General features: G+C 50.2%; 2 protein-coding genes across 2 annotated transcripts in view; one reads left to right on the top strand and one right to left on the bottom strand.

Moving 5' to 3' along the window:
* Positions 1 to 732: 732 nt before the first annotated feature.
* LOC122415945 (knirps-related protein-like) lies at positions 733 to 12,023 on the bottom strand. The gene is made up of 3 exons (XM_043428556.1): positions 10,827 to 12,023; positions 5,446 to 5,523; positions 733 to 2,731 (listed from the first exon to the last, which is right to left on the bottom strand). The coding sequence occupies exons 2-3, from the start codon at positions 5,521 to 5,523 to the stop codon at positions 1,373 to 1,375; spliced, it is 1,437 nt and encodes a 478-aa protein (XP_043284491.1). The 5' UTR covers positions 10,827 to 12,023; the 3' UTR covers positions 733 to 1,372.
* The window catches only part of LOC122415944 (putative sodium-dependent multivitamin transporter), a 105,679-nt gene continuing 95,863 nt past the window's right edge, over positions 3,854 to 13,669 (top strand). The window contains exons 1-5 of the mRNA XM_043428555.1: positions 3,854 to 3,959; positions 4,048 to 4,271; positions 4,341 to 4,678; positions 8,607 to 8,794; positions 10,770 to 10,965. The gene's annotated coding sequence lies outside the window, so the exon portion shown is untranslated. The remainder of the gene's footprint in view (positions 3,960 to 4,047; positions 4,272 to 4,340; positions 4,679 to 8,606; positions 8,795 to 10,769; positions 10,966 to 13,669) is intronic.

Here is a 13,669-nt window from a genome sequence, read left to right as displayed (position 1 = left end):
GTATAATTTATTATTGGTCGGAGAGCCGACTGCACCGAGGCCTCCCCCATCGAATGATTTCTGACAGAATTCGTTTGATCAGAGGGTGTTCGATGCAGTGGGCTCTTGAACTGTATTTTCCATAAACCGCTGCTATTATTCTAACGCGTTAATTCGTTGGTACGTTTTGTTCGCTGTAGCTGTCACCACTTTTCGTAATTTTCGTAACGTTTGTATATATTTACACTTTCTACTGGCCTTGATCCCATTCTCACATATTTCTCATCCGTAAATTGCTTCTTTCTTTTTTTCTTTCTTTCTTTCTTTCTTACACATACACACACAACATGAACACTGTACATTTATCTACAATAAAAACGTTGTCAATATACACCGGCGGCCATGAAACTATCACGTACTGCGCACGCGCGGTGCCTCAAAAATACTGGCCTTTGTTTGACTTCGGTCACAGACACGACCGGTCATGTCGTTGTCATTTAAAGAGTATTTTTCCCTCCATCGGCACACTAAATTGTGCGAATTGAAGCGTGTGGTTAATTATTTACACAAGTGAACATAAATTATCCTTCAGTTTTCGCGTCGACGGTATTACCTTTACAGTTTTAATGTTTCTGAAAACATAATCGAAGTTTGTGGTTCAGTGAAAATTTCAAAATTTCGTGAACGCCATAAAAGCAACGCGAAGACGAGCGTAGACGCGGGAGGCCTCGAATCTGGTCGCACAGCCGTATTAATCGAGGCGAACACGTTTCCGATATCGTTTCCTCGACCTAAGAGCGAACTCGTGTTCGATTCGACGAGTTTATATACGCATCCGGGGCAACAAGAAGCACCGGAGCATGGAGGTAAGCGGGATAAATATTGTCCGTAGGGCAGTTCGAAGTGCGACTTTGACGAAGCGGTGCTTCGGTCGATAGGGGCAAAATGAAATGCTGCGTTGAAATATTGTATGAAAAGTGCGTTCATCGTTATAATTTCTTGTGGGTGAGAATTACTCGAGTTAAACGTTCTCGTAGAAGATCCTGTGCCGTTGAGAGTCGATCAGTCGACAAAATCAAATAAGAAGAAGCTCCTGATCTCGAGGCGTGTTGCGGCTCTCGATTGAGGCGTATCGCTATCGCGCATTGGCAGGTGTCCAAGTACCTGAACTACCGGGAGATTAAGAGCCTCGTTGGAGAGGCGCTTTCGCGCGGATGCTTTTTGCGACGACACGCGTTCGCGGATCGGGGGAAGCACGTGCGTAACACGCCTCGCGTTTCTCCTCTCGTCTATTTATTAGGTTTTGTTGGGATCGTTGTTGATTACGGTGGGTCGCGTTTCAATCCGGTGACATCGGCAAGGAGGGGCGATAAATTTTTCGCTATTTGCTCGTCTAAGCTCGCGTCGTGAGGTCGATGGGTCTCCTTTTAAGGGGCGGGCCCTCATCGTCGCTGTGATTTTCGCTCATGTCGACGTCGCCTCGATCGTCCTCGCTCTCTTCGCTCTCGAGAAGGAGCTTCGACCGGATGGACAAGTCCATCGGATTGTCCTGGGGAGGCGCGACGTTGAAATCCCTTTCGGGGCTGGTCCTGGGGGAATTATTACCAGAGAGCGTTTTGCTCGAGGGTGAGGAGCGGATGGAGGGAGCTTGTTGGCTCTTGAGTATGGCGTCGAGGTAAAAACGCTTGTTGCACGTTTCCGTCGGTGCCGGGTGGAGCCTCGGCGAGTCGTTCAATCTTTCGGTGCATCCGACGTTCTGGTTCCTCGCGTTCCGACTATTGTTGTTATTGTTATTCGCGTTTCCCTCGCATTCCTCGCCTTCGTCGTCCTCCTCTTGCTCGTTATTGTTATTATTGTTATTCGAAGGTTCGTCCGCGGGCGGGAAGGGCGCGGGGGTCGTCGCGGCGGTTCTGCTGCTGACGGGCGAGGACGTTCTCGTCAGTCCGATCGGGTGGTGACTCGAGGCACGGGGAGCCGGAGCTGCGGCCGTCGCTGCCGCTGCGGCGTACAAATAAGGAGAAAAAATGCTCAAACTCGGCGGTGGAAGGTGGAAACTCGGCGGCACCAGGGGCATCCCACCGAGATGAAAACCGAGGGGAAGATTCATCATCTCTTTGCCGATGCCCGAGAGCTCGGGGTGTGGGGGGGGATGCAGGTGCGCCGGGTGCAGGGGTCTGAAGCCGGGATGGAGGCCGTAGGCGGCTCTCCGCTCGGAAACCTCCACGGAGCTGTCACTGTTGTGCGACTCCGGGGAACTTATGCTCGGCGAAGTCGAGTTTTTGTAGTCTTCCAGTCCCAGCATCAGAGCCGCTTCTTCTTTGCTTCTCTGCTGTTGGCCCGGATGATGGTGGAGGTGGCTCATCGACGGACTGCTCCTTTGTCGTTGCTGATGGAATTGATGTTGAATTTGATGATGCTGCTGCTGCTGCTGCTGCTGCTGGAGCCTCTGTCCGTGATGCTGCTGCTGCTGTTGTTGTTGTTGTTGTTGCTGCTGATGTTGCTGTTGCTGTTGTTGGTGATGCTGTTGTTGCTGCTGCTGCTGCTGCTGCTGTTCTTGCAGCAAACAATGGATCTTGAACCAGTTGGACCTCCTCCCGTAGCGCGAGCCCGATTTCGACATTCCAACGAGGAGACACTTTCGCAACCGACAGGCTTTGCAAGCGGTACGATTTTTCTTGTTTATTACACACTCCCCTCCGTTCTTGCACTCGGATATGCTGCTCAGGTTGTTGTACGATCTCCCAAAGAAAGACTGAAACGAAAACGAGGGGATTAATGAGAGCTGGGAAAATGCGCATTGTTCGGCGGTGGTTTTATATATGCTGATGGAGAATTTAAATTGATCGGTTTGGATCTTGGTTTTTGTTACAGGCTCGATCGTCGTTCCATTAATCGCGGGAGTGCGTTCGTCGTCGGAGGAAAGAACGCGAAGGAAGGATGAAATATATATAAAAGAATAAAAGAATAAAGCACGTGGCTGCGGGGAGATCCGAGGCGCGTGCTGGGGCCGCGAGCCAACTCGCGGCTAATTGTCGACGCGAAATGACGAAACTCCCGGGCCCCCGGCGGACCCGCAGCGATTCCAACACACCGAGAACATTAACGCGAGAGCCCCTCGAGCGCCCTCGTCGCGGTCCGGCGTTAATACGGTTTCGCGAACGGAGAGGAGCAGGCAAGAAGAGAGCGCGGAGGGGCGATTAGGCGGCGGGAGGAAAGGAACAAATTGGCGTGCGAGTCGTGTATGCCGTAAACAAAAGTAATTGCAGTTTCGTTTTCTCGATTAAGAGGGACACGGTCGCCCGACTGCGAGACAATAGCGGTGGAAGCGCAATGAGAGAAACACGCGCCGCCTGCCTGCCTGCTCACCGGGAGATCCTCGCCGGTTGCACGAGAGAAAGAGCACGCGAGAAAAACGTCTAAACGTGTGTCCCTTGCGAACACGCTCTAACGGTAACAATGCCCTCGCTCCTTGCGTGATCACGGTATAATGCAACATTGAATTATTCTCCAGGTTTGAAGCTTTTCCGAATGGCCATTGACCCAGATGCTGACTCGGAGATCGCCAAATTCCGAGTGCCCAAAACTCGACGGAGCAACAAAAACGCTTGTTCAATCGTCAAACACACCGAATTTTGCGGAACGACGCGCGCCTCCTTTTCTCATCAATCGATCCTCGTATTACGGACACGTTCCCTCTTTATGGAAAATACGAGACTCCCGACGAGCTCCGCACCACCGCGCGCGAAACTTGGCGCGCATACGCTCGCCCGAATTTTTATAAACTCCTCGCGACACACGAGCCCGGCCACCGTCGTACGTGCCTTTTCCACGAGAAAATGTAGGCGATTCGCAATCACCGAGACGCATCACCGGCCTCTTCGCTCGCTCATGCAATCCCCCCAAACTCCCATCGCGTTCGTGCAATCTCCTTTCGCAGCACGAGATTCTACATACGCTCGCAATACACTATCGACGCCCATGTACAGGCATTTTCCATCGTAATTTATCCGAGTACGAAAAAAAATCACCAATTTCTCGAATAAAAACAATTGTTTTTTTCTTTTTCAGTTTCCCCGAGTACGCATCTCGAAAAAGAAGCTTTGCAAATCCACTGCGACATGTGGAATTTTCTGTTTGCATCAACCATAAAATTGTATTCGAATCCAACGAACTTTGTCGGAGTTCGTCCATCGAGTACACCGACGTCAATGGATCGCGGGATCTCCAGATTTTTGGAAAATCTTTTTTATTCTTATGGGCATTTGATCACGTCCAAGGACAAACGGAGGATCGTGAGTATTTTGGCCCATCGAGGGTTTCAGATTCATCAAGTTACGAAAAAATGATAAAATTGGAAATAGTTTTCAGAAACTCGTTGGGACTGAATTATATCAAATAAAAGTAGGTTTCGGAGCGATTCAGGGAATTGCAGGGAATTGTTCAATTGACGAAGGAGATGTCAATCGTCGCAGAGAATCGATCGAATTCCGTGGAACAAAAGGAACGAAGATCGGGAGAGGAGGCCAAAGGCTGGGATTGCTCGTGGAGTCGCTCGTACCGCGGAGGATTTGCAATCGGCACGCATGACAGTAGCGATTTATCGCGTAACGTCTAGCTCCGGTCTGTGACGACGAGTGCACGGGAGTGAAACGACGACGGTATACGAAAATGACAAGGGGGGCTCTCGGGTTGGAGGACCGTGAGTATGACACAATCGAGAAAACACGAGCATTGCGGTACGAGCGTTGGAATTGGGGGGGAGTTACGCAAGCGAAAAGAGAGCCCCCGGCGTGATGGTGCACAGGTGCATGGCCCTGGGGAGGGGGCAAGTCGCGGGGCCTCATCTTTGTTGGCGAGCTTTTTAGATCGAGGCAAGAGCGGCGGAGTAGAGGAAAAAAATGGATTGCTGCGAGGACGGGGATCGACGTTGAAACTCGATTTATCTTCGTCGAGGATAAAAATGAGCTCGAGCCTAGTTTTTTCTCGCTCGTTGCCCCCTCCCGGTAGCTTCCCTCTTCCGGCGGCGCTTCGCACTTGCCCGCCACAATTGTTTCCGCCCTAGTTAACGATTGCGTAATGCGCGACATTGTTTCGGTTTCGTTATTTTCGTTTTCAGGCCCATCGTACCGTGTCACCGTTCCCTCCGGCCCCTCTCCCCGTTCCTCTCTCCTCGTACACGCGCTCGCCTCGCTCTCGCAGTCTCGGTTCGTTACGACCTACCGTTACACCGGACTAGAGCCATCTTCTGCCTTTTTCTGTGTGTCCTCTCGGATCCCCCGAGCCCTCTCGATACTCGGCTGTGCGTACGTACACGCGCGCTCGTTACGCTCGACCATCACCTACCTCACGAATTCCCCCCTCCTCCCTCGCCCGGAGCTCGCCCCTATGCTTTCCCCGAGCTGGCTGCACCGCAGCTGCGATTCATGCTCGCACTTGACTTTTAACACTTTTCGATAAATCGCTCACCTTGCAACCTTCGCAGGTAAATGCCCCAAAGTGGAATCCCGCTGCTGGCTCTCCGCACACTTTGCACTGTTGATTCATCTGGAATGAAAGAAATCGGTTAAACTCCATGAAATTTCACGTATTTTCCTCAATCATTTGGAATTTTTTGCTGAATATTTATCACGAGCATTATGCGGGCACCAACGTCGCGGATATGGAACGCCGATAGGATAATAACATGTGCTGTGTGATGCATCGAGAACGAGAGTGGCAAACCGCGCCGAGAAACAGATCCTCCGAGCGTACACACGTTGCGCAATTCGCTCTGTTCGTGCTCGCGAATCGCTCAATCGTGGCGAACCACTCGGGGAGAAGCCCAAGCGCGTGTGTTACGTTCAACCAGCGGAAAACTCGTGCTCTCTCTCTCTCTCTCTCTCTGCTTTTCTGAGCGCTTATTAGGACTCGATTAGATTCTTTACCTCTTTTCTTCTCACTATTCTCAAATCCCTGCTGCATCAATGGTTTCGCTCTTTATGCGAACATAATAATTCATTGATGCGGCAAATGACGATGGAACGAAACGAGGCCGCGAGATGTGCTCGCGGCTCGCACGCCAGCGGACTCGATGGGTGCGCCTCCTTCACTTTCCATCTATATTATAAACGTACATTTTATTTTTATCATCGATCTTCTCCCACGACGATACCGCGATCCGTATCTACCGATTTAATCGAATAGCTTTACGTCAGACTCCGACCCCCCTCCCCGCCGCAAGCGTTCGTCGCTGCTGTTTTTCGTCCCGATCCAACGCGCATCCTCGACCGTGAACCGCCGTGCACTTTGCGCCCGTTTACTCGCCCATTTCCATATCGTTTTTCCCCCGCAGACGATCCACACTCGTCGAAATCGTGCAATTGAACGAACGATCTTGCGAATTTTTTTTTTATTATCAATCCCAGCAAAATGTGTCATTCAATTTCTCATCCGAACTCACTTTTCAGGTATTTGCAGGGTTTTTTGGATGGAAAGTTGGAAAAGAATGCAATTTCTGAGTGCGCAGGGACTCTACTCGGGAAAATGGAAGCTTCGATACGCTCGTGTTTACGTATACGATTTTCCATTGAAGAAGAAACGTCCCCGCGTGCGTATCCGCCGTTCGATATCCTTTGTGCGACTTTCATACCTGACGAGCAATCGCTAAATGGGAAAGTAAATTTGAGCTAATGGAAGAGACATCGAGTGTTTGATGAACGGTCTCTCTCTCTCTCCTGACCTACACCCTACAGTCGTTGACTCTTTTCATTCTCGCGACACATATACACATGTGCATATTTAATGACAATAATGAGAATGTGCGTCGATGCGGTTGCGTGTGCTCGCGGGCGTACGACTCCGGTCTCTCCGTCGTCCTCTGCGTCTCCCTCGAGCTCTCGTCGAGTTGGATCTTCTCGCTCATTTCCATCAACTCTTCACCGCAGATGTTTACCGCGACGAGATTCGCGAATTTTGCTCTCAACGAATGGAGCGGAGAGAGAGAGAGAGAGTGAGAGAAAGAGAGAGGAAGGAGAAGGCTACCGTGGGAGAGTTTCATCTCCGAGTCGTACGAGGACTGATCAAGTTCACGAGGCGAAGAGTTCGAAAGCGGTGAAAACTTCCTGAAGGAAGTGGACGAAAATTCGTTGGTCGCCTCGAGCTCCAGGCGAGAAATCCGATCGCATAGGAGGCGACGTCGATCGCGCGAAATCCCTCCGAAGCCGGTGAATTAAAGTGCGAGCGAGGAGTTGCTGCGCGCGCGGCAAAAGAAGCTGAAAAAGTGTACGGCACGTGCATCGCGTGCGCATCCTCGTTTACGACGTTTCCTCATCGATTTATATTCGTGATAGTCTCCCCGAGTTTTTACGCCGCGAATAATCGAGTCCTAGCCAAGCCCGCAGCTCTTTCGATACTGTTGATGTGCTATATAGGATTTATTGCTCGTATATTTACGAGGCACATCGACGCAGGTGCGTTTCCGGTGTGCGATTCGTTACCGGGGATCCGGCCTGCGTCCAGGTGCACCGGCTACGTCCCTTGTTGGTTAATTACTCGCACACGGTAAACGTTCCGCTTGATCTTTGCTCCTAATCGATGCTTCGACGGTGATCTCGATCGGAAGAATTCGCCGACGAACTTTTGGTTCCGCAAAGCCCCTGAGCGACGTCGCGATATTACTCCGAAGTCGCAAAATGGAAAGAGGATCACAGGGGGGAATCTGTGGTTTTGTGTAAATTTCGAGAATCAACGCGAATCGCGCCCTCCTTTCTCGAGAGCAGAGACGACTTGACCCCGGGCCGGGGAGCGATTGAGAAAGGAAAATAAAAATAAAGGACCGAGCTGTATGCGGTATTCATAGAGACGTCAACGCGACGTTTTTTAATTAGCAGAGCACACACTTTTATTGCGTTTGTGCACGAATGAGTTGCGCCAGTGGGAGCCGAAGAGACGCTACGATTCGTCGAGCGGCAGCTCAACGCTCGGTCTCTTTTTTTGTACGCTCATTTTTTCGCTTCAATAAAAACAAAATAAAAAGGAGACGAAAAAAAACGTGCGGACGAACGAACGAAAGAATAAAAAAATAGTGTCCCGGTTTATTGAAGCTAAAAGTAGACTTCGCATCTTTGTGAAAGTACCTACGCTAATTGGGGAATTGAAATTTACTGCGCCTCCGCTAAGATTTTTCGTGCCGAGAGCTTCCTTTTCGTATCTCCACCGCTGCCTACGCGCTGCCGTGCGCTTCAAAGCCGCGTTATAAAAAAAAAAAAATATATATATTCTCGTTTTTTTCTCTTCACTTTTTTTTCCGACACGCTTTTTTTTTTTTCTTCGGTGCATCGCGTTAACCGTAATTCGTTTTTATGGAGGAGAACGCGCTAAGTACGTTCCTTCGATCCGGATTTGCAGTAAAAGAGATTTTCCAAAACGGGACCGCGGGGCGGCTTTCCTGCTCGTGAGCAGGTCACTTTTTTCGGCGCTCCTAGTCTCCGGGCTCCGAGTCGGGGAAGGATGTCGCAATAAAAAAAAATTCGCATTCCTTCTCGACCTAAAATACCTTTTTATCCGGGGTCCCCACCGCACTCGAAATGGATGTGTCAACACCATTTTTTTTGCGTCCACGATTTTTTTAACTCCGTTTATTTTTCCAGATTTCGCGGCTCTGAGGAATCGTCGTCGATGGCCCATTGTAAAATCGAGGAAGAAAAAATACGAAAATTCATCAAACGGCTCGAGGACGCTCCCATGTTTTCTTGCGATCTTGGCGACCGACCGGCCAGTACCGATGAGAGGACAAGAGGAAGAGAAAACATCGCGATGAGAAGCGACCCGATGATCGGTGAGTTGTAACAGTCGAAGATTCGAGCAGTTTCGTCCCATTCGACTGCGCTTCTGCGAGTAATTCCTGTTGCGAATCGATAAAACGCGACATCGAGGAAGGAGTAAAAAGGTGGCGGGATCTACAAACGGATCGGATCGATCGCTGCTCCGCCGTCGAATTCATAGTCGAACAGGAGTCTCTGTTTGTGTGGGGAGATTAAAAAGTGAGTTTGGCCTCCGCGAGTGAGTCGTACACGAGAGTCGGTTAATGATGGATCAACGGCCGCGTAAACGATCTCACAAAGTTTACTCGCGGCAGCGGCGGTGGAGAATAGAGGTGGCCTCGTTACGTTTTACCTCTTAATTCCTCCTCTCGTCTGCTCCTTTTCTATGCTCTCTCGTAGGTTTGCACACAGAGAGCAGCGTGTCTCGGTGCTCGCTCGCTCGCTCATTTCTACGTATATCCGCGGTGCGGTGCGGCGCGGAGAGAACCGTTTTCCAGGGTGAACGCCGGTTATGAAACGAGCACGCGCCCGCCGCGACTCACTACAACGATACGCGAATTACTACATTACTTTTTCGTAATGAAGTAACGTAAAAGCGAAATCCGTGAAACCGGCGGCGGGCTGCTCGCTGAATTATCGCCCTCATAAGCTGGACCGTTATCGAACCTTTTTCCAATGTTTAGTTTCATCGTCGTGTCGAGAAATCTTTTCCCGGACGATTTCATTCAGATTTTCGTCGGGTATCACCCGCGCCCGCGCGTATGTCGAAAAGGCCAATCCTCAGCGGACGAGTCAGCGACGAACACGCTCCCCGGTGCCGCAACATCATCTCGTCCGGGCACCGACGCGTCACGATCTCGTTTGCCACTCGCTCCGCTGAACCTCGAACCTCCTATACCGGCAACTTCCGTTCTTTCGAAATTTTGACGTTTCGTGGTGCCCGCAACGCTTTTCCAACTCCCTCCTTCTCCTCCTCCTCCCTCCCTCCCCCCCCCCCCCCTCGCACTTTCCGGCTCTTCAATTAGACTTGGGCCCCATATTATTTATATTGTATATAAACGATGTAATAGAAGCAAACACGAGCGAAACGAAAATCAAACTATTCGCTGATCATAGTATCGTGCATGGAAAGGGACACTCCAGTGAAAAAGTAGAAGCTAAACTACAGAAAGGACTACGTGGACTAAAGGATTGGTTAAATAGAAATAAACTAAAAATAAATACAGACAAAACAAGATACATAATCAGGAGTGTACGCGAAGAGCTCGGAAGGAAAATTATAATAAAAACACAAGATGGGAGTGAGCTCGAACAAAATGAAATATTTAGGAGTTGTGTTAAATGAAAAATTACAATTCGAAGAGCACTGGCGATGAAAAAGTGGCAAAAAAACGAGCTTTCTCAAATCACATTAGTATCATATGGCGCTGTCATTTTGTTAATTCGATAAATTCTTAACAAATGGCGGCCATTTGAACTTCACGAGTAAGGGGAAATGGACCAATCGCGAGTGTTGACTCGCTAGGCCTACAAAATTCTTCTTTTTAATAATTGGCCTCAAATGGCCGGGGGCCGGGAAGTTTAAATATGCGTAATCGCACGATACCTCCGTGTAGTTTACATCCACGAGTTCGCGAGATTCAACGAGCAACGAATATCATCGCGGAGACTCGAGCAGCGGCGTTTTTTTATCACACACTTTTCTGCCCATTCAGAACCGCGGACTTTTTTCACGTTTGTACGCGGTTTCATCTATTGACGGAATTCTGCTCTTTTTGTCGATACTCTCGTGCGGAATGCTCGCGGAACGAAACTTGTGAAGAGAGAGAGATAGGGAGATAGAAAGTAATGACGTTTGGCCGTTGGGTAAACGTCCCACTGTCGATATGTCGCACTTTTGACATTCCCCCGGGGAAAAACTCACTGCACTAGGCAAAAGGGGGAAAATCGCTCGTGTATTAATGCGCTTTCATTTTAATGTTTTTCCAGATTGAAGGCTGAAAAGCAGAGCTCCGAAAGAGAGAATCTTGGCGGAGGGTCTCTTACCTTGATGCTGTTGGTGGGGTGCGAAAATGCGACTGGATCTATGAGCACGAAGAGGGAACGAATATCATCCGTGCCCGTTGATCACGGAAGCGAAACTGTCGAACCAATTGGCTGTTGCACGGATTACTTTAGCCGCGCGGTGAGCGTTTCACACGATATATTCCATTGGAGCGATCGCCACTGGCAATAGTTACTTTGGCACAATATAATTAAGTGTTTTTATCGATTGCCCGAATGCTTATCCGTCGCACTTGACAGGGGCAGCATCGAGCGATGAAATTCTTCTTCGTAACCTTCGATTCCTCTAGTCCCAAGAGAAGCGGATGAGGAATTAAGAAAATACTGAACTATTCGGTGTCGATGAGCGAACTCAACACTTGTCACGAACCCGCGCACACGCGACTTTTATTTTCGAGCTGTCAAAGCCCGGAGCGTGTATCCGAGTGGAAAACTGGCTCGAAACGAGGAGTCGCGTCACCTTTTATGAGCGATATTTCATTGTTCGATCCTCGGGAGATAGCCGATCGGTAACAGCGAGGAGGACACGCACTCGGGATCGGAGTCACGTTTGATCCGAATGTCTCTCGGCTCGGCGATCGTTCGCTGACGCACACCGCTCGTTCGAACACCGATTAAAGACAACGTGTACCGCGATAAACCAGCAACGCGAATGTTACCCGGGGAAGAAAAACACTGAAAATTTCACCACGAGTGGAACGAAAATAAAAAAGTGTTTGGTCGGATGAGATAAAACGGGCAAGAGACACCTCTCGGCTCGGGACGAGTGTTGTCCGTTGCACGTCGAATCCAAGAGGATCGGTGATCGGCAGCAGCGTGTTGCCGTCGCGCCGATGGCCATTGGGTGAATGACTCGTAGGACAAGAGGGACGAGGGTATTGGCGTTGTAATTTGTAACTCCCAAATTCCGGTCTCTCGTTCGCTCTCGGTTTCTCCCTCCCAGAGCGGAAACACATGCAGAGACGGGGTCTGAGTGTCGTGTTTATCTAACCTGAAGGTTCCCCCACTCCGCTGGGATTTGGAGTGTCGAGCGGCGTTCGTTGACTGGTCGTGGTGGCCTCAGGTGCTGGATCATCGGGGACCTCTCGATGAGGTCGATCGCGCTGCTACCAGCGCGCTGCTCCCCACTCGATTCTTCACGATCGGTAGATCCTCATCAGCGCGCTCGTCAACTCTCATCAGCACCTTTCGCCCCCCCCCCTCCCCCGCACCTCGCTCCACCAATCGGCCGCGATCGAAACGACGCTCCTGATAATCGATCGACGCCGCCACCGCTGCAGCTTCGGGCCGACAGAATCGCTCCTCGTAAGTCGTATCTCCCGGGGCCTTTTCGCAGAGACTGCTGTGCGTCGCGGATAAGCCTCTTGGATCCATACGCCCGAGCACGAGCTCGGCTACAGGTGAACCTCGGCCCCCGAGGTGAAGCTCGATCCCGGCGTCTATGGTGGTGGCGCGATCCTCGTTGTGGTGGTGGTCGTGGTGGTGGTGACCGCGCCGAGGAAAGGATCGGGCCTTCCTTCGCCACGGTGGGACTCGCCGCGGTGAATCGCGCTTGTGGCCCCTCGGGTGGGGGCCACGAAGGGAGGGGCTTCTTCGCGCCTCTCTCTCTCTCTCTCTCTCGCTCGCTCTTCAAAAGCTTCTTCTTTCTCTTTTTTCTGCCTTTTTTCTCTCCCAACATCCGAGCTATCACTCGACTACGATTCTCTCGATCCTCCGAGCGCGCCCGGTGACACGATTCGTATCTCGAGCCTCTTCGACCACGACCGGCTCATCCAGCTCATGAGAACTTTCAATTATTATTGAATTTCCAGCTTTTCTTGACTCTTTCGAATCCTCTCGATTTCTCCTTAGCTGCTAACTTTTTTGGAGCCCACCAGCTCCTGGCTCGTTCACAGGTGTTTCGACGATCTCGGGGCGGATCTCCGATTCGAAAAAACTCGCAGTTTTTCGGTCGATTACTTCGACGAAAAGGCCCCATTTTTTTTCGAAATGTTTGCTTCTTTAAGCAGCAAATGAGAAAACATGAACGGGCATTTTCTCCGGCGAGAGGAGAACGTGTGAAGTAATATACAATGGAGGAAGGAACAATGAGGCAGGATCGACGGGGATGACCGTCGGCATTGTCGTTCCCAGTTCGGGGCGCGGGGAAAAGGTCCGCCCGGGTGTCATGAAACGATGATTGGCGGTCGTTAGAATCTATGATCGGAGTGCGTTCGCACTCAGGCCTTTTCTCTCTTCCTCTCTCTCCCTCTCCGTCTCTCTCGTGTTACGTTTTACAATCGTGTGACATGCCATTCTAATCAAAATATGTCTCACCCAGAATCAAAGGCACGAGGGAGGAGTTGCTCCGCCGAGGAAAAAAGCTGTTGTAAAATTGGTTATAAAAAGTCCCCCCCCCCCCCCGCCCCTGGAAAACGCTGCAACTAAACGTCGATGGTTCAAGACTAAGCAGCATTGCGAAGCAAAGAGCTTAAAACGCTTTTACGGTGACCCACCCGCGCGCGAGCTCTTTCTATGCCGATCGCAAATGACATTTCCATTGCTTTCTCTCTTCTTTTGCTCTTTCTCCAACAAACGTTATTGGCGAGCTCATAAAACACCAAGTTTTTATGAAAACGAGTAAAAAAGTATATTTCTTTACCGAGGAAGTATACGAGCGACCAAAAAACGAGGGACAAAAAACTCGTGACCCACCAAACGTCGCTTTTTTATTGTACTAATTTTCGAGTTATTACCTTAGTTTCGGTACACATTCACGAGGAAACTACTTCTGTCCAACAGTAACGTACTTTTTGATATTTCAGAACTGCGAGAATACTGAAAAA

The sequence above is a fragment of the Venturia canescens genome, chromosome 9 (genome assembly GCF_019457755.1).
Source record: "Venturia canescens isolate UGA chromosome 9, ASM1945775v1, whole genome shotgun sequence".
Lineage (NCBI taxonomy): Eukaryota > Metazoa > Arthropoda > Insecta > Hymenoptera > Ichneumonidae > Venturia > Venturia canescens.
The sequence above is the reverse complement of the archived record's forward strand: the minus strand, read 5'-3'. Positions and strand labels throughout refer to the sequence as shown.

Coding starts and splice junctions, on each gene's coding strand:
- LOC122415945 (XM_043428556.1), bottom strand. CDS start 5,523: ATGAATCAACAGTGCAAAGTGTGCGGAGAGCCAGCAGCGGGATTCCAC. Junction 2,732..5,445: donor TTACCTGCGAAGGTTGCAAG/GTGAGCGATTTA, acceptor TTTTCGTTTCAG/TCTTTCTTTGGGAGATCGTA.